The 20,990-nt window shown below is 38.3% G+C and overlaps 2 protein-coding genes across 4 annotated transcripts; both read right to left on the minus strand.

Annotated features, from left to right (window-relative positions):
* Positions 1-2,432: 2,432 nt before the first annotated feature.
* Positions 2,433-5,865, minus strand: faima (Fas apoptotic inhibitory molecule a). Of its 3 annotated transcripts, none has more exons than XM_033617933.2 (5): positions 5,741-5,865; positions 4,893-5,026; positions 4,570-4,798; positions 2,877-2,926; positions 2,433-2,733 (listed from the first exon to the last, which is right to left on the minus strand). In XM_033617933.2, exons 2-5 carry the CDS (start codon positions 5,004-5,006, stop codon positions 2,584-2,586), a joined length of 543 nt encoding a protein of 180 aa, XP_033473824.1. In that variant the 5' UTR covers positions 5,007-5,026; positions 5,741-5,865; the 3' UTR covers positions 2,433-2,583. The 3 variants fall into 3 exon arrangements, with proteins under 3 accessions (XP_033473824.1, XP_033473825.1, XP_078030487.1); XM_033617934.2 differs by having other exon boundaries at positions 4,893-5,023; positions 5,741-5,858; XM_078174361.1 differs by lacking the exon at positions 5,741-5,865 and adding an exon at positions 5,211-5,315.
* A 2,220-nt stretch (positions 5,866-8,085) lies between these two features.
* Positions 8,086-11,566, minus strand: cxcr2 (chemokine (C-X-C motif) receptor 2). The gene is made up of 2 exons (XM_033618149.2): positions 11,435-11,566; positions 8,086-11,248 (listed from the first exon to the last, which is right to left on the minus strand). Exons 1-2 carry the CDS (start codon positions 11,504-11,506, stop codon positions 10,166-10,168), a joined length of 1,155 nt encoding a protein of 384 aa, XP_033474040.1. The 5' UTR covers positions 11,507-11,566; the 3' UTR covers positions 8,086-10,165.
* Positions 11,567-20,990: the final 9,424 nt, after the last annotated feature.

Below are 20,990 nucleotides of genomic sequence, written 5' to 3' on the forward strand. Positions count from 1 at the left end.
AATAATCTTTAGTTTCTAATCATGACTTTATAAAAATGTTTAGCTTAACTTCTGTGAAACCACACCATCTGGCCTTTACACAAAAAAACAGACTAATAATTGACAGTACAACAGTTTGCCACACATCTCCGAGGATGACAGGGAGACTCCCAAGTATGTCTGGATATCAGCAAGTGATTTACGTCAGCTGAGTATGATTTATTACTGGCAATAATGTCACATCTGAATGATTGTCTATGAAACTGTCACAGCCATTAAATTGTAGACGGTGCAGCCTAGGATATTTTGACAAATCTACAGCAGTCTGCTAAAAGCTAATAACATATCACTGTAATATCGACTGGCTGAAGGAGTCATACAAAGACCATTTAACACGTTGCCACAGGACTAAACAAAGATCATTCCTGAACAGCACACACTGATATGATGCTACATTCAAGGAACAATATCCTGGTGTTAAATCCTCCTACTGCGTAATATTGAAAAATACAAGAAAGCAAGCATAGAAAGCAGGTTGAGTCTGGAGTTTATAGGTTATCTGTAAAATGTTATTTTCTACAAAATGTGCAGTGTATCTAAGAACACCTGGGCCCTGTTCTTCATACGTGGACAACCGAGTTATCCACATTAGTATGTAAACGATTTGACACAAGACTGGATTATTTGGCTTAATTTATATCTGGAACTGTTTTCATAGCAACAGGTCCTTAAGCCCAAACTTGCCAAAGGGCAGGCTTAATGTTAGCTGGCTGGATGACGACGAAGATGTTCTACTGCGAGCCATATTCATGAAGTTACTCAAATACAACTGTCTCACATTGTTATATTTATATGAAAGTGTTGATTATGGTTTTACGAGACAACATGCAGGTTATTGATAAATCAGTATTGCCTGTCATTAGTGTAATGATTCCAACAAAAAAATTCTCAATGAAGTTATGTGTACCTCTGCATGACGAAATATGAATGAAACAGAGGTCTGTACACAAAAAAAGAACCAATCCAAATGTAGTTTGAGATACTGTGAGCAAAAACACTTCAAACGTAACTAAAAGACTGTTAAAAGGTCAATGAAACCAGATTGGCATTTAATTGGACATGAAAATGTGTCGTTTGAACTCTAAAATGTTTTAAATTCTGAACTGCAGAACTCACTTTGCTGACAAATGTTCATCGGCTGCTTTTTAAGAGGTTTTAGTAAGGTTTCATTTTCATAGTTATAAAGCTATAAAGTGTCTTCAATGTCCATGATGGAGATCCTCACCTCATCATGCACCACCATCACCTAGTTCAACAACATTCACTGGTAATATATAATGTTTAACGGCCTGGAAAAAATGGAAACATGAAAACAATTAAAATGAGATTTGTGCCAATGAATCTATCGCCCTAGTGCATGCTGGGAAAGATCCCAACACACCTACCTCATAACTAATCACATGATCAGCAATCAAACGATCATATGGATGGTGATTATGTTTTCAAGTTGGGTTAATGAGATTACAAAATTAAATTCAAGGACTTTCAAGCACTTTTTTTATTACAAAGACTTCACATAAAGCAGGAGCTTAAGATTCATTTGACATTTTCTGTGCAGCTATTACATAAGCACATGGTTTAAGAGAGAGGATAATAAAGTCGGCTCATTAAGTTAAATCAAGTTATTGCTAAGTTTATGACAACATAAGTCTACTGGTTTTGCCGGGGTTTTAAGAGTGGAGCGGAAGTAAAAATAAACTATAATTTTTGGGTGGACATTGTGCATCAAAAAAGCTGAGCAATTTCTGATTCAGAGCAATTTCATTATAATGACTAATTTAAAAAAAAAAAGATCAATGTATAAGAAAGCACTGTGTGGTTCTGTTTAGAAGGGGACTATTTTCAAGGTTCTTTTTTCTCTCCCTCAAAACTGAGGTAAAGCACCTTGTACAAATCCTGAAGCCTCCACTAATTTTGCCTTTAATTCAAAATAATAGTCCAGTGTTTTTCAAGATAAGACCATCCATGATGAACAAATCAATCCTCAAACTGCTTTCGAAGAACTTGTTAGGCTTAATAAGTTGAGCCTCATTTGAAGAACAGGGCCCAGCTGCTTGTTTTAATGACCACAGGGCAAACTGAGCCAGGCTGAGTTAGGTACATATGGCACATCAGGCCTCTAATGCTGTAAGTGTTACTGAAATTTCTATTATGTATATCAATATAAAGTACAAGTTTATAACTCAATAAAGTTTTTTTCAGTGTGAAGTTAGTTACATTTCCAGACAGTAAATCCCTTTTTGTGGTGGAAATTTATGGCTGCACCCTCTTCTCTAAAACTACCCAGACTGAGGGTCCTGTCTTCAGCTCTTACTATATTAATTACAGAGCACCCCTTACAGTACCAATATATGGCCAATATACCCTCCAGAGGCCATGGCGTCCAAACGTAGGAGCGCATATTTTTGTCAGCTGGTCCCGACTCCAACAGCTTTAAATGACATTCGCCTTCACTACACCCTCTCCCAGTTTCACAGGTACAAAGTCACACATACAAACCTGATCTCTGCTTTCACACAAGTTTAAACGCACGCACACACACGATCACTCTGTGCACTCAGCTATCTCTGTGCCGTCCACAAGCAGCGTGTGAATGATCCCATCTCGCCTCTTCCCGCTGCTCACAGCCTTCACGCAGCAGTTGTGGTCTCCCAGTGTGAAATGTGTTTCTGTGCCATCGTCCACAAACTCCCCCTGCAGGTGCAAATCAGACAAGAGAGTGGGCAAGGAAAGCAATCCTTCAGTTTCATACTGTCGGCTGATGAACATATTCTTAATTTCAGCAGAGTATCCTTATTACAGAACAAATCACTATCAGCTACTGTTGTTATACTTACTGCAGTCTCAATGTTTTGTCCATTACACCAAACATCCATGGTGTCCTTCTCTGAAAGAAGTAAACACACACTGCATCAATAAAACATGTAACTGTTGGGCAATAAAAGTATGTGATGTGACTGCCAATTTAGATTTGCTAAACAAGTGGGCAGTATGTGTACAGCCAGGTCTGAGTCGTTGTTTGTTTCTAATCCTGTTAGGCAGTGGTGTGAGAATGGTTAAGTTTATCTGATCATCTTGTGGTGTCCCAGAACAACAAGCAAGGCAGCAATGTCCTGGTCAGTATCTGCTCTGTGTCTGTAAATTACCTACAGGCTTTTCTTGATAAATAGATCCCCTATGGAAAATCTATCCAAAACATCCACCCTCATTTGAAATACATACACACAATAGTTACAGTGGTAAATGCAATGATATAGTAGATAAAGCATAAAAGACAGTTAAAATTGGAACAACAAATGAAGTAGGAGGTACTGGGAACAAAATTAAGGAAAAATATGAATACAGTTTATTCAGATTCTTACAACAACTAAGTCTTTAATTTGTAGGGAGTGTGTTGGTCATTCCTCAGAGATTATGGGAAAAACATTACATTTTCAGTGGTGGAGACACTGTGGTCAAAGTAAAATTGTTCTACTGTAATTAAAATTTAGTTTCCTGTATTTCAATGTATGGACGATAATTTCAAAATGCCTCTGTATTTGAAAGCAAAGACTATTTGGATTGGAAAGCCTCCAAGAGAACTACTCTAAGTGAAGATAATGTATAAGATTTATTAAGAACCTTCTGAATCACAGCACCTTAATGTCTAGGGGTGTAACAATACATTGATTCAATGATCAACAATCTAATAGTATCAATGCAAAGTGAAAACATCAACACATATCCTCATCTTTAAGATACGCCTTTTTTTTTTTTTTTATTTCCCATGCTACGTCCGTGTCGTCATTATCGTCCAAGCACACCTCTTTTGTAAAATTTCAAACAGTGCTAGCTGCGTAGCACAAGGCGGACAATGGCAAGCAGCCAAGGAAAAGACAATGAGGATATTTATCTACTAATATCGATCACGTGCAGCTGAATTGAATCAAATCTAAATCGTATTGTGGCAGACTTGGTGATTACAACAAATATTGTATCATTGTCTAGATAATCGATAATAATAATCATGATGAAAGTTTTGATTTAAACCCCTACTAATTTATTGAGGGAAATTTATATGTATGAACACTGAGTTTAGTTGTATATTTTTATTGTGAGAAGAATTTCTGCCAGTCCACTGAATTATTTAGTTTATTTCCCTGCTAATATTTATAGATAATTATTGCATGCTAATGTACAGTAGTTCGCATGTGTTGTGCATGCTTCAGGTAGCATGCTGCCTGATCAACGGTAATAAGTATAATTATAAGAAGGATTACCTTGCCCAGATAACAGAGGTGGCTGAAGATGGCGTGGGGCTTAAAGCTGTTAAAGAGCTTAACTTAAGCTCAACATAATATTACTGGGTAGTTCTGAAGGGGCGGAAATCACACTGTGCTAAATATCAATTCAATATCCATCCTGATTGATTATGTGAACCCAGACACTAATGACATATTAAAGTGGATTCACACAACATAATAACTACTGACATAATAACTAAGTGATGAGGACAGAAGGTGAATGATATACAAACACAGAGAGGCTCACCCAGGACCACCCTGCAGTCAGTGCCGTCCAAGTTGAGAACCCAGGTGCTGGTGACCTTCGATCTGTTCTCCATGTACTTCTTCAAGCTCTTCCCATTGATCTCCAATGTGTACTCATAGGCAAAACCACTGACTGCATCGATGTTGATGGTTGCTTTTGTGTCTGATTTACCCACACTGAATGTCTCCTTCCCCACAAGTTTAAACATCCAGTCCCGTCTCAGTATCTCCTGCAGTGTGATGTGAAATCAGACATTAACAGCTGCCATTCATAAAGAAATAAAACACGTTTACTCTAATATTACTTAAGATCGTGATTCATACCTTTCCATCCACGTAGATGACCCTCTTTCCGGTGGTCGTGCCATGTTCAAACTCTATCCTGTGGACTCCATCACTCAGTGCCACCTCCCACACACCAGCGAGATCATTAGACATCCTACCCTCTTCAGACTCTGCTGGAGACCAACAATAAAACAGCTGGACCGACTACTAACGTTAAACGTAGACGCAAAAGCATGACTAACGTTAAGCACTGCTCACCTTACTAACGTTAGCTAACAAACTGAGCTCACGGTGGTTAGCTTATAACAAAGACGTTAAACAAAAAATATTTCAGAGAAGGTTTAAGTGTATCTCTACCTGTAGACGCCACTACTTAAGTACAGCAATTAATGCGCATACTGTTAAAACATTAACAATAGTTTACTCATCATAAAACATGGCTGAAGAAGAGGTGGGAAGTTGCCGCTGTTTGTTGCATTACGACTTCCGGTATAACGGGTTGCCTTTCAAAATAACAGCAGGCAGTGATTCAAATAAATACTAGAGGTATCAGAAAACACAAGTTGCTCTCGTGTGCTAACAAAACACTTAATAACAAAGCTATTAACTTGTGCGAAACATATATAAGTCTGAGCAATATTCAACACGCCAGGGTTAGGGTTAGTTGCAAAAATACTCTGTGCAAGTATTCGACTGTACAATATTGCTACCGAACTGTCATAAGTAGAATTTTATTTTGAAAATAAAACGGAAGCATTACTGCGTCGGTCAAGTAACATGTCCATCTTTTCAGTAGCTCTGACCGCTAACGTTACCTTTTTTGTTATAAGAGGATACACTTACAAATAAACTCAGGAAAATCCTCCTTAATTAAACACTGGGATTACCTTAATGTTCCTGAAGTAAGCGCTCAAGCCCAGTGGTTAGTAAATGATCAGCAGGCCACTTTAGCGCAGTTCGGTCACAGCTAACAGTTAGCTACTGCAGAGTCAACAGACGGGCTGTGACTATGCTGTTACTATGGTAACATGATATCCGCCTACGTACAGGCTAGACCACGCCCACTGGAGGGAGAGTAAGTTTTCCCATTAGTGAATTGTAACAAGAAAAAGCTGTTATTAAATCTAAGCCAAGGGTACCAAATGTCAACATAACTGTAGGGTACACATTAATGTATCAAAATAATCTAGTAATATATGTAAAACACTCATATATAACACTCACATGGGCCATTTTCTCAACTAAGTCATCCTGCAAAAAGTCCTGTTATACTTCCTGCCCTCATAGGTGTTTTAAATTATCCTTGCTAATTAGACCTTGACTCAGGCTAAAGCTACTGGATTTATGCAGCATATTACTTGATGTCTCCAATTCTTATGTACTGTAGTAGTTGTAGCCTAAGTATTTTGGTTCAGTGTGCAGGATTTGTGGGGATACATTAGAAGACACAGAATATAAAAGGTATGTTTACTTAAGTGTATAAGTGTATAGGCCTAATCATTAGAAAAAACATAAGACTCGTTGTGTTTTCTTTACCTTAGAATTAGAACGAACCATTTATGTTTCCACAGAGACTGCCATGTTGCACAGTCTACAGTGGCCCAGAGCAGCAAACCAAACACTGGCTCTAGATAGGGCTTTTCCCATTTTCGCATTGGCCACAGTAGTCAGAAGCAGCTCCATGACAACAGTGTCAAAAAACACTGATGTGAAACTGCTTAATTTAGTGTTTTTATCAGTTCACTGGGTCATCTGCTGAGACCTTGGCAGATAATTCAGCTCCAGGTAAAAAGCTCCTGAACAATGAACACTGAGGGGATTCTCACCACGAGAAGTTTCATCTGGTTGCAGACTGAAAAAAAACTGTGTTCAACTGAGGCTGTTTTTAAATGTATATAAATAAATTTGAGTTGAGTTTAAATCCTTGCCTAGATGGTACCAAAGCCCCCTAAACTTTACACACTTCTTTTGAAAAATATGTTGTTCCAGTCTTGCAAGACGAATGAGTCAGTGAGTGAGTGATTTGGTGGAAAACAGCTCCATCTTCTGGCTGAAGGGCCTTATGGGCTGGCCTCATCTCATTTAAGGACACAGTTTTTAAAAATAATTGTACTGGGAGGGAGTGGCAAAGTGGTGTAGTGGTTAGCACTGTCACCTCACAGCAAGAGGGTTCCTGGGAGGGAGCCCTTCTGTGCGGAGTTTGCATGTTCTCCCCGTGTCAGCGTTGGTTTTCTCCGGGTACTTCCTCCCACAGTCCAAAGACATGCAGGTTAATTGGTGACTCTAAACTGACCGTAGGTGTGAATGTGAGTGTGAATGGTTGTCTGTCTCTATGTGTCAGCCCTGCAATAGTCTGGCAACCCGTGGGTGTACCCTGCCTAAGAACATTATTATATAAATTAAAATGAATTCTCAAATAAGAGAACAATGAGCAGAATATGCTTACTAAGTACTGTACTTTCTCTATTTCTTTCTTCTTCTGTTCTGTTCTTCTTTGATGTCATCTTCTCCTTTCGATTTTCTTTGTGCAGGGCAGGCAAAGACAAAAATATATACTTTCTTCCCAAAGGGAAAACAAATACTGACCAACATGTAGTTAGAAGGCATTCATATTTGTATAGTGATTTAAGTAGTTAAATTGCTCTGTGTGTGTGTGTGTGTGGGGTGGGGGGGGGGCAACAGCACAACAACAGCCTCTCTGCTGTAACTGACAACCCCACAATATGTTGTAAGTACTGCATATTGCAATTTACTGACAAATGTTCAGAGAAGTTGTTGCATGCTATTTTAGAGGCCACTTGGCTAACTAAGTAATCCTGCTTGGTGCATAACCCCATGTGGACTCTAGTTTTCTGAAGTCTGACTGATGGGGTGTATTATCCTAGGTATATGACCTGTGAACAAGTTTTGTTTTGTTGTGTTTTTTGCTTGCATGTGACCTTTTGTGTTTTATTTTTTTATAATTTCTTATCACATGCACACTTTCCATTTTATATATATTTTTTACAAAGTAGTTTGAACTAATTTTTCTAAGTAACCTTAATTACTATATTTCACTAACAACTCTTTACCTATTGTTTGGACACTTTTTGCCACAGCAGAGGACCTCTTCCTCAGCCCAATTAGACTAATGTAACACATGGAGAGCAGAAATAATTTAATTTGATGAATGAAACACTTCAGTGTCACACAACAACTTGTCTGAGGAAGTATCACACATGGCTTAGGGGTGAACAATTTATTTTGACTCAAGTAATAAGTATACATTTCATCTGCATTTACAACCAGTACATTCTTTTATTTTATTTCATTTTATTACTCTAGACTGTTAGATACACGGGAATTTGTAAGTACACTACACATAGGCTACATGTTGGGTCACAAATCTTGAAACTGCATGTCAGACAAACATTTAAAATAACTCTGAATAATTCATATGATTAGACAATGTAAGAGGATCTCATCCCTTCTATGTAAATTGTGTTGCAATCATGGCGGCTGCACAATTTCTCATGAAAAACACGTTCTCCCTTCTTCTCCTTTACATCAGCCGCCGACACAAGTACACACAACACACCCACATGTACACACACCATATCATCATGTATTGCCTGCACATACACCAATGTGTAGAGGGAAATATTCTGAATAACATAAAATATATCTCACATATGCAAGAAACAAGTTTCTGGACAGTGGGAAATACAGCATTTTAAGATTACAGGCAGCATTGATTAAAGGAATATTGTCATGTTTGTACAGACTCCATAGTGCGCCTAAATGGAAAGCATTCATCAAAGAGAAAGACAGAACTTGTCTCTGAGAACAGAGAGCTGATTTCACAACTTGTTCTTGTTTTGAGAGATTAAGGTATTTGATCGTGAGAACATTTTCCGTTTTGTCTGAGGACAAAAACCTTAGTTCACAGGGTTCAAATTAAAAGACTGCACTCCGCTCATGTCCATAATGTCTCGGAATAAAACACACAGTCAAGGACTTAAAGGACTTTTTTCATGGAAAACCACACAAGCTTTGGAAAACATATATTAACAACAACAAAATCTCAATAACTGCGTCACTTCTCAAAGTATGGTAAACCATCAAAGTAGTCAACAGCTGTGAAGCTTCCTCATTGACTACTTTGATAGTGTGCCACATTTTCCTCCACTGACAACTGATTTATATTTTTCAAGTTGAGTTGCCTGTTTTCTTTCTCTGAACCTTGTTGAACTCAATAACACTTTAAATGAAGTTAAATCTCTCAGCATCAAAAGATATAAAGGCAAGATTTTTTTAAAATGCCCTCTTAATCTGTATGTTACACATTTTTGGAAATAAGCTGGTTCACTTTCTTGCAGAGAGTTATTTGAGGAAATACCACTCTCATGTCTATTCAACATAAGGATGCAATTAACAGCTGGTTAGCTTAGCATAAAGACTGGGGGAAACAGCTAGCCTGGCTCTGTCCAGTGGGACAGGCTGTTTCGCACTGTTCGTATGTATACCTACGAAAAGTAATGCACCGCAATTCGCATTTAACCCACGTAATCATGAGCCTGTAATTTGGATAACCCACAAAATGTGGAAGGCTGTACTCACGTGATCAATGCGCTGACAGGAGTAAAGAGTGAAGTTGTATAAGGAGTAAAAGTCCATGTAACAACACAAGTTGGAGTGATGAATGGGTAAAACAAACATAGGACTCTCCCCCAGGAGATTGGTGATTGTGTCCTGTATGAAACCAAATGAACTGTGAAGTTTTTGAAAGTAAGTCGTCACCATGTTTCTTTTCCTAAACTTGACCTGTGTCTTTATTTTCATAAACCTAACCTGCATATCTAGCTTTATTTTCCTAAACCTAACCAACTTCCCTTTACTTGCCTGAACCTAACGTGCAACTTAATTGTCTTAAATCTAACCTATTAAACTTTACCTTCCTAACCCCAACCTGTGGAATTAACTTAACTTTCTTAAACCTAACTTTGTATGTTACTTTACTTTCCTACACCTAACCTGTGTCTTTATTTTCGTAAACCTATTCTACATAACTTTACTTACTTAAACCCATCCTAGTAACGTCATTCACGTGGCACTAATTTGTAACATATCATACGAACTATTGTATGAGGATACATCGAATGGGAGTGTTCCTACCAGTACTTCTAAAGTTAAGAAAGAAATACTTTATACTTCAGTTTTTGTACAGACTTAACAAACAAGAAATGGCATGTTAATTTGTGACCTTTAGAGCAGTTTGTAGGTGGATTTTATGACTACTGGACAGAGTGAGGCTAGCAGTTTACCCCTAATATTTACATGGTAGCAGAGGTGATTCTAGATCTTATGCTCCCTGCACTGCTGACTGAGCCCTTCCTGAAAGCCATCTGGAGCCTCTTGCTGATGAGGCCATGTTTGTAAAGAGCCGAGAGCAGCTGATTACGGAACTTCTCCCCAATGAAGGCGTACAGCACTGGATTCACCGCACAGTGCATGAAGGCCAACACTTCAGTCAATCTTAGCATCACTTCCAGTGCGTAGCGAGTATCGCACACCTCCACTGTGATTGATCCCCCTCTTCTGAGTGTGTCAATGAGCACAGTGATGTTATGAGGCAGCCAGCACAGAACGAATGCCAACACCACTGCCAGGATGACGCGCATGGCCTTGTGCTTCTGTTGATTACGTGTGTGATACAGCGTCACCACAATCCAGCCGTAGCAGACAGCCATCACCACCAGTGGCAGGAAAAAGCCCACCGTGTGGCGCAGGATGCGCACACCAACACGCCAGTGGTTGCTGCTTTCACCTGTAAGGTTTTGATAGCAAATGAACTGACCCAGGTCTGCAGCATATCTGCTCTCCCTCTGAATCGCCACAGGTAAGGACAACACTCCAGCTACAAGCCACACCACACTGCACACCACCTTAACCAACAGATGATGGGAAGGCAGGACACGCGTAGCTCTCACAATGGCAAAGTGACGGTCCACACTGATGCACGCCAGCAGGAAGACACCACTGTATACGGACGCCTCCTGGAAGCCCGAAAGGAGTTTGCACATGAAGTTGCCGAAGACCCAACCAGAATGAATTTTGACGGCCCAGAACGGGAGGGTAAAACAGAAGAGAAGGTCTGCCATCGCCAGGTGCATCAGGTAGATATCTGTGCTGGCTCTGCCTCTCTCCATGTAGCAAACCACATAGACAACAACACTGTTGCCTACCATGCTGAGCACAAACACAATAATGTAGGTGATCATCAGGCCCAAGCTATTAAATCCAGGCACGGTTACACTGCAAGGAGCAGATGACTCATTGTCATCGATAGGAAGTGTGGAATTGAGAATGGAAATGAAGTAGTATTCATCAAACGTAAATCCAGGAGTCGACAGCATCTACATAAAGACAAAATCATTACAGTTTGTACAAGTAGCAGTTTAAGAAATACCAGTCGCAGAAAAGGTCAGTGTTGCCATAGTGGCACATTATTTTAACAACTTTTAACATTTTCTCAAAAAAAAAAAAAAACCAACACAGATTATGCAAATTGAAACAAAAATTCAGAAAGTTCCATTGTTTACCTGATTTTCTTCTTCTTGATTGGTTAGAACCAAATACATCAAAACACAAATGATCAAATGTTGTAGCTTCATCCTGCCTCTCTTGTTGCACACAGGTTAAGAAGAATAAAGCTATTTGGCAAGGGGTGTTGAATGTACAGTGAAATGTAGTAGAGGTCCTTGTGTAATGTGTTTGCTGGGGGTGGTTTTGCTCATGCTCTATTAGCATGCTCTATCACTTTGAAGGAAGTAGGCAAAACCGCAGATATTATCTGTCTTAAGCAAGCTGCATGATTAAGACAGTCTCGACAACAGGTTATTTTCTTTCAAATCCTTCATGTGTGATCTTAGATGTTGGATGTTGATAAGTTTAACCTGCAGAGCAAAGCTGACGAAAACAGGAAATACCTTGATTAGATGATATGATATGATTTGATGGTGTTATAAAATGTTCTTTTGTCTAACCAGTAAGATGCTCTGCTATGTAATAAAGCAGTTTATGGAGTCAAAAATAACCATTTTGCTACCATAATCACAACAACAGTACAACAAAGCTACTCTCATTTGTATTGTTTAAAGAGTACATGATGTTTTTCAGTCTGTTTTCAGGTTTAACATCGCACCGAAATAACCCTTATCAGTGAAGAAGATAAAAGGTGAAATGTTTCCATTTGATATTCCCTTACATTGCTGCTGCCTTTTACAAAGTTGATCATTTTATTCAGTTGCGCTTTCAAGACCTGTTCTTCGCATTGTTTTTTTAACTGTACGTCATGGACAGGTGCTTCAGTGTTTCCATTCATGGTTTAAAATTAGTCAAAATGAAATTTATAAAAAAAACAAGTAAAATGTAAACTTTTCGATTTCTCAGGCTAGTGGCTGTGTGTACGTGAGCATCAGCGTTTCTAATTTCCCTTTTTTAAAATTTTGTTATGCAAAATGCATTTTGTTGTACTTTAAGATATTCCTCAGTACATGCAACTTGCCGTATGCATTGCTATGCAATGTAAAGCATATGAAGTTAACCTACAATGAAATGTGCTATATAAATAACATTTCTTTGCCTCTCCTTTGTTTCATTGCCTGAAACATTGATCAAAACTAACTGTTATATTTTTGTATTGCACTGTGTTAACCTATGCCACAAAACTGAGACATTGGTGCTGGCCCTTTCATAATGTGGCTTTCTTAAATGTGACTTCTTGATATATTGCATGACCTCTGTATTTTGATTATACTGATGACAACAGAATCTAATTTAGATTCATGAAGCATTTGAACATGAAGCAAGGGATGCACCTTGTAGTCGGAGTGTTAATGAACTCATTGAAAAGTTGAACAGAAGCTGAGCAGAAAACAAGTAAGCCTTCAAAAAAAGACATCGCATCTTCAAATGCTGTTTGACAAACCTGCCAATTTATTCCAGAGAGAAGTCCTAAAAGGCTGACAAGATAATACCAGAAAGATGCAGCCACAAAACACTGTGTTTTGGAAATGTAATGAGCAATCATATAATATGAAGGTATATCTGGTATTTTATGCCAAGGTATTACATCTTGATGAACACCTTTTGAAAGATCCTTGCCTGTTTCATTTTTGATGTTCCACTGTGACTGAATAGTGTTCATTCAGGGTTGTGACAGACTTCAAAAAGCAGAACATTTGCAATTTGTATTGCTTCATATATGATGACGAACACTATGACAGTCACTCAAAAACATGTTTATAGAGGTGAATGCTCAGTGACCTCAAAAAGCTTCCGCTATCCAACCAGCTGCCTCCAGAGCTCTCTTGAATTTAAGCATATTTTAAGAAAAATGATAAAAGTAAAAGAAAAAAGGATCAAGACTTTTCATCCAATGATTATATTATTATCATATTTATATGTTTAAGTAGCATTAAAAGCGAAGGATTTTAATAATCTTTAACTTTTAGTAATTTGATGAATACAGACCTCGATTCTCAGAATAGATCCAGACTCACACAATGGACGTGCATTGGCATATTTTTCTATTCTTGGATAATCATCCCTATCTTTTGTAATATGGCTGTTAACGATGTGTCCAGCAGAGGGCAGCAGTAGTCCTTATCTATGTGTTTACTGCTGCAGACCTTCTCTGGGACATACTTTCAAAAAGATTTTTTTATTTAAATCAAAGTTTTTATGACTTTTCAAAAGAGCAATTAAATGGTCACTCCACCAATTACACACATGAAGATCAGTTATCTCATCACAATGAGAGGACCTGCAGTACAGTCTGTAAAAGCAGTTGTATAATGTCTTAAGTGGCTTTGGAGGAGCTGCACTGTTTTTTTCTGGGTTTTTTTTTTCTGTTTTTACCAGAATATCTGCATAAGAGACTGGATGTTTGGGGTTTGAAAGAACTGAGCATTTAGGAAGGAGGGGTGAAATATAAGATGCTATTGCAATATGGAAAATGTGAGTTCCAATGTTTCTGGAGCTTTACCCAGAAAAGTCAGGACCACTCAACCTCTGCTGACTCTGCTGTCTCTGCTGACTCTGCGAGTCCCCAAACTTTATGGGAGTGCAACACTAAACTGCCAAACATAATAAGACAAGAAAATGATATGTGAAATAATCCTCAACAAATATGAAATAATTCAATAAAAAAAGCAACGACAAAAACACAGTTACAGAAATCACAAATTAGATAGCAATGACATGCACATTAGCACATAATAAAAAATAATATTTATGACTGTAAAAGCACTTACAATGAAGAAAGCACAGCAAGAGAAAGGTAAGGCACTATAAGCACTGAAAACATTTAACATGGAAAGTATGTAGCACAATGTACCTTATTTTCGTGTGTAGTTCATCATAAACTTAGAACCTAATACTTTTTAATGAGTACTTTAATAAGTAAGCCATTGAAAAGTAGGAGCCTAATCACATTTATTTACTAAATACTCATAACCTACTAACTGATACTGATCATAAATCTCCTCTAAGATATATTATCAAAATTCTGACTGCATCACAAATGTCTCAACATGATCTGAATTTGGCAGTCATCCATAAAAATTAGAGAACCACTCCAGCTGGATGAGAGAGCAGGAATGTCATCATTGTTATCAAGTAGGCACCTCCCACCACAGATGTTAAAGTGACTTCGGCCGACATCACCATCACAAGGCTCCCTTACTAATGAATCCTAGCGAACCTGCACCACCTTTCTACTACCTGCTCTCAGCACTAACTTAAAGCAAATGTTTCCAAATATAACTCTGACCTGTCCATTTAAAGACATTATTATCTTCTTCCATCTGTCAGACTCAGGCCACAGGCTGCTCTAATCAGCACATTGTAGCCTGAAGGATAGGGCAGGGGTCAAATGTCATCCCTTGTTCCTCTGCCATTCCTGTGCTCTAAGGGACCAGTACAGACAAAATTTGAAAAGTTATAAAATTAGATAGTCAAGAAAACAGTTAAAGGTCCTATACTGTAAAGGGTATATTTCCATTTTTTTTAATTTAAAAGCAGGCATAGGTGCTTTATAAATACTGTAAAGTATCAAAAGTGCTTAAGCCACAGAGAAATGCACACAGGCTGTTGTGAGCATTCATACCTGTGCAGTGGTGTGTTTGTGTCACTCTGCAATTACACCACCAAACCACTAGTTGACAGTGGGATTTCTGTGAAGTGCAACAATTCGGCTTCATTAAAATTTGCAGCATTGACAGACAAAGTACTTGTCTTTATCTGGACACATTTACCCCATAAATACAACATGCTATTGTTATTAGCACAAGCCTATGGCATTTTACATTGTATATATTAGCTTTGCAACTAGCAGACTTTACTCATATGAAGCCAGGAACAACACCAACATTCAACAAACATAACGTTACAAAACTAGGCTCCATTACAGCTCAAAAGTTTCACTGACAAAAAAATTGTTTTATGCTAAACATGTAATACAACACGCTAACATTATTAGCAGAAGCCTATGGCATTTTACATTGTATAAATTAGCTTAGCAACTAGCAGAGATTTCCTTTACTCATATGACGCCAAGATGAATCACACACAAGACATAAAATGCTATTTTGTGGGGGCTTTATTGTCTCCACAATTTATTGTTTGTTTTCTGTGAAATAAAAGTAAATAAAAGCTTTGCTTTCACTGAGGGAAATGGTTTCAGCTCACAAGAAATAGGAAGTTTCCACACCATGTAGTTAGATTTCTGAGGAGATGCATGGTCAGGCTACAGCATAGAGTGACGGCATAGGCTCTACGTCAATGCACAGCCTACGCCATAGGTAAGGCATTGAGTCAACGCAGGAGCATTCTCACAACCCATCAGCTGTATTCAGCGTCTGACTTCCGGCAGACGGCGATACAGCCTCTGGGGGCAGACCCCTGATTTTTTGGCATTTCGGTTTGATTTGGGCGGAGGAGGCGAATTTCCGTTTCCGACTTCCATTTATATATAAGTAAATATGCTGAACCATTGCGATGGATTCAGAGTTTGCAGTGACGCCAATTATGTTCCACCTCGTTAGTTCACCGCACGGACCGTTTAACCTGGCAACAACTGCAGCTGGCTCAAACGTGATTGGTCAATATCACACAGACTACAAACAGCCTACAACCGGAAACCAGGGCTCTTCCACTCTTCTTCCGGAGGCAAGATCTCCAGGGTTTGCCTACAGACTCTACATTCACTGAATGTAGAGTCTGTATATAGAGACTAACGCAGGAGTATAACTCCCCCTTCAGTCATTCCACAACACCAGTGATGGTGCAAAGAGGCTGAGAGCACAGATGTGAAAAACCTGGAAATGCTGATGAATCAGGGCAAACTGTTTTTTTTGGGAGACAGGTGCTAAAACAGGGCATTTCAGACAGGTGAATATATATATATAATATAAATATATACATATATATATATATATATATATATATATATATATATATATATATATATATATATATATGTATATATATGTATATATATATATGTTTTCAGGCAGACAGGATGATTAAAATAATGCATTTTTTGAAAATTAAAGAATGAAAACATGCTCTGGTAGAAAGAAACAATGAACAAGAATGAACCTGTAAATGAGCATACCAGGTATGAGACCTTTAAACCAGCTCAGGAAATCAAGCAAATGCAGTTTGATTGTTTGTAGAGGAACTGACGAAAGTCCTTGATGACACAGTGGGTAAACTTTTGAGACACTTTCCTAAGAACTAAACATCAGGGTCGGATTATGTTTATTCCTCTGTGGATATAAAGTGGGCAAGGGGAAGGAACAAGTTGGGCAAGGAACAGAAGACAACAAGGCCTCTCTCTTCCTTCTCACACTCATTTAATGTTTCCTGGCATTCATCATCACAATCACTTTATTTATAACTCACAGTTGTGGATCAACAGACCAAACTTATGAGAAGTGTTTGTTCAACTGTATGGTCATTTTGGAGGATGTTGTTTGTTGTGCTGTGTAATTTTATGTTATACTGGAAGGAGTCATGATTATTTAGTCACCCCAGCTGATATAAATGAGGTGGGGTGTTGTATTTGAAGCCATAGGTACTTATAAACTGGCAACTATCCTATTGTTTTAATGAAGAGTGCTCTGTAGGAGAAAGGTCAACATCGCGCTTTGGATCCCTATACAGTATATCACCATATGAAACTGCAGGTCCGTGTCGTTGGTCCTCCTAGGAGACTGTCTTTGTAAGCATATGATGGAGCCAAAGTGGGTTACCCAGTAGCTTATTACTCAATGAAATAAATGACCCTGATGAAGGTTACAAGCCAAAACACATTGGTCTAACCATAAAGTTGTTCTGCATACTACAAGTGCTGCAGGAGTTTTATCTCTTCCAGTTCAACAGAGTTAAAACCCCTCATGGTTAAAAGATGTAGTTAAAAACAGACTAATTTGTTCAACAGTGTGCCTTAACTAGGCTACTTTAGCTACTAACTATCTCAAGCTCAACTCTAAAAACCCACTGTATGCTACCTGCCAGCTACCAAACAGCAGTTAGACACAGTTAGCAAATAGCTGGTGAGCATGATGGAGCATTTAGCAGCTAAAGAGCCATACATTTTCCTCGGGAGTTGGTGGTGACCAAAAATAGAGGTAAAAGGAGAGTGAATATTTACACTAAATTTACATTCATCAGGTGACCAGAAACACAAGTCCAAATGAATGCTTATGTTCCTCTGTTGGATGTGTGAATAGGTAACTATTGCTAACACACCAACCATATCAACTTAAAGGTCCAGTGTGTACGATTTAGTGGGATATATTGGCAGAAATTGAATATAATACAATAAGTAATGTTTTATTTAGTGTATGGTCACCTAAAAATTAGAACCATCAAGTTTTCGTTACCTTAGAATGAGCCATTGATATCTACATAGGGAGTGGGTCCTCATCTACGGAGATTGCCATGTTGCACCACCATGTTTCTACAGTAGCCCAAAATGGAAAAACCAAACACAAGCTCTAGGTAGAGCCATTTGGGGTTTTTTGTTTTGCATCGTCAGCTTTAATTCACAGCACATTGCAACCCCTGATGGAAAAACACAGATTTATTTATTTATATTTTATTAAAATCACACATTTGTTTTGGAGAGGAAGAGACTTAAGCGGCTCACAGTAAAAAAAAAACAAAAAAAAAAAAAAACCTAAACATCTGGATCAGAAGTAAGGTGAGCACACATTAGTTATCAGAGAAAATAGATGAGCACACACTCGCAGGTGCTGGAATAGTGGTTCAAATGCGACACGCCAAACACCTTAAGAGAAACATTGATTTGCAATGTGAAACTGCTTTATTCAGTATTTTACTGGTTTTATTCACCGGATCTTTTTTTTTTTTTTTAAATTTAAAAAAAAATGTTTAATAAAGAGGACAAGTCCTGTGCAGATAATTTGGGCCCAGCAAAAACCTTGTGAACAATCAACACTAAAAATTCTAACCTGGAGAAGTTTCAGCTGGTTGCAGATGATACAGCTAAATTCTCCCCTTCTCCGCCTTTAATTGACAGGACAGTGTGAAATGGGGAGCGAGAGAGAGTGGGGGGATGACATGCAGCAAAGGGTTGCAAGCCAGAATCGAACCTGCGACTGCTGCAGCAATGCATTGCCTCTGTACTTGGGGCGCCGGCACTATCCACTATGCTACCGACGCCCCATTCCCCCCAAATCTTACACACTGGACAAGGTGATATTATATGAACAGCTTGTTTCTGCTTGTTTGTCTCTTTTTTTTTTTTTTTTTTTACATTTTTCTATTTAGGCAAACTGTAAACTTCATAGCATACTGCTGAAGCTGTAATGCTGTTGGGCTGGACTTTTTTGTAGTAATTTTCATGATTTTAAATGTCAGTTTGATTTTGACACCAGAAGTTTCATTTCACCTCTTTATATTTCAGTTATTAATTTGTGTGCACCATGCATTTCTTTAGGGGTTTGAGCTGCCATGTTAATTCTGAATGACCTAAAATTTGTTAATCAGAAGAGTAAGTTTAACTTCTTGATTAGCCAACATTGTAAACAGCTGTGCAGGATTAAAGCTGCTGTTTCAAATTAGTAACCTAATTATGTACAGGTATGACTGTGTAGAGATAAGCAAAAAGCAGGCCTACCAAATAGGTTATTACATTTCTTTGCAAGGTTGTGAGCGATGTTAGTAATGGATTAATATATTCAGGATTTAAGTGCTTTTTTTCTAATTCATAAAATTGTGTTATTCAGCAGGAAAGTCATAATAAAAATGCGATACTATTTCGATGCTCAAATGAAACATTCTCATTTTGTCCTTGGAGCTGCTGTGGATTCCAAAGCAGAGCTGGTGCACAATGTCTGTTTTACATGAATATAAGTAATAGGAGGAGCCAGCACGAAACTCTCACCATGTGGCAGCTCTTATAAAATCCCTTTTCCTCAAGCATTCATTCAAGGTCTTATTTTGGACTTTCCTGCAATTTTAACACCTCAATGTACAGTTACACCATAAAGAAAATCCAGCACAAAGACCAGCTTATTTGCCTCACGAGCTGTCTGTGTTTGAAATGGGACCACCCAGCCAACCCTCCCATCTACCGACCTGCTCTGTTTGCTTTTGTTTTTGTCTGCTCGATGGCTGGAGATTAGCCTGTGGACACACTACTGAGAGGTCCTGTCTGTTTCAATGGGTGCTGAGTTGGATGAGAAAACAGTAGCCAGTGTACACTGCTTGTCAGTAAAGATCTTTATTGTTGTGTCAGTGACACGTTGAGCCCGTGCTACCTGACATGTCTATTGCAGGTCAGCAGCTGTATTTTAGGAATTCAGTCTTGCAATCTGTGACAAACTTCCTGTCATTTTCTTTAAGTTCCTCATATTTTACTTGCGGTTATTGGTGCACAAGTGCAGCTGCAGAGTAGTCTTTAAAAATGTGTTTTATAGTTCATAAAGTATTCTTGACATTTTCAGCAGTTACACAGCACATTTTAGAACATTTACAAGGACATGTCCATTTTTAAATATTATCTCTGGATCCTTGAAAATCTAAAAACTCTTGACTCAGCACTTTTATTAATGCCTCTGCCGTGCAAAAAATGTCAGTCACATCCTTCTTTCTCTTCTTTTTTATTGAACGGGAACCAGCGAGAAACGGTGATAGGCTGCCTTTACCAAAGCCTGGCCTGCCTAGAGTGCAGTGCAATAGTTGTATGGCTGTTGTATGTTTTGTTTTTCTTTGTAACAATTTGTAGTAATAATAAAATCAGTTTACATCACCTGTTTCATGGTAAGATTCCCAGTGATGTTAGTTTATAATTCCTAAAAATGACAGTGCATGTGCTACTTGAACTAACTTCCTTTTAATTATTAAGTGTGATTTAAAGAGCATGTTGTACATGACTCATATTTTTACATTTCTTGGATTCATATGCTAAAAAAGCATTACTACAACAGACCCTGCCCAGTTTTATGACGTTTAAGGTACGTAGGTTAGGATGTCTGTGCTCCAGCATAGTTCTTGAAAAACAACGAATCCAGAGATGATGGTTCAAGTTGGGTATATTATGTTCCACTCATTCACCCATTCAAACTGTGTTGGAAGTCAACAACATTTACATAGGGAGTTTATAAATGAATTATACAGCCAGATAGGCCGCCAACACAGAAGCTTTAACAAGTTTGTGAAGCATGAAATTAAAGGCATATGTATTTGTAAATGGCCAATAAAGTCCAATGCTACACTGAACAAAAATATAAACGCAACACTTTTGTTTTTGCTCCCATTTTTCATGAGCTGAACTCAAAGATCTAAAACATTTTCTATACACACAAAAGACCATTTCTCTCAAATATTGTTCACAAATCTGTCTAAATCTGTATTAGTGAGCACTTCTCCTTTGCCGAGATAATCCATCCCACCTCATAGGTGTGGCATATCAAGATGCTGATTAGACAGCATGATTATTGCACAGGTGTGCCTTAGGCTGGCCACAATAAAAGGCCACTCTAAAATGTTCAGTTATATCACACAGAACAATGCCACAGATGTCGCAAGTTTTGAGGGAGCGTGCAATTGGCATGCTGACTG

The sequence above is a fragment of the Epinephelus lanceolatus genome, chromosome 14, assembly GCF_041903045.1.
Source record: "Epinephelus lanceolatus isolate andai-2023 chromosome 14, ASM4190304v1, whole genome shotgun sequence".
Taxonomy (NCBI): domain Eukaryota; kingdom Metazoa; phylum Chordata; class Actinopteri; order Perciformes; family Serranidae; genus Epinephelus; species Epinephelus lanceolatus.

Excerpts from the sequence above, each read along its gene's own strand:
- faima (XM_033617933.2), bottom strand. The coding sequence starts at position 5,006 with ATGTCTAATGATCTCGCTGGTGTGTGGGAGGTGGCACTGAGTGATGGA. Across the intron at positions 2,927-4,569 it reads TGACTGCAGGGTGGTCCTGG|AGAAGGACACCATGGATGTT; the intron begins GTGAGCCTCTCT and ends TACTTCTTTCAG. Across the intron at positions 2,734-2,876 it reads GACAAAACATTGAGACTGCA|GGGGAGTTTGTGGACGATGG; the intron begins GTAAGTATAACA and ends TTGCACCTGCAG.
- cxcr2 (XM_033618149.2), bottom strand. The coding sequence starts at position 11,506 with ATGAAGCTACAACATTTGATCATTTGTGTTTTGATGTATTTGGTTCTA. Across the intron at positions 11,249-11,434 it reads ATCAAGAAGAAGAAAATCAG|ATGCTGTCGACTCCTGGATT; the intron begins GTAAACAATGGA and ends GTCTTTATGTAG.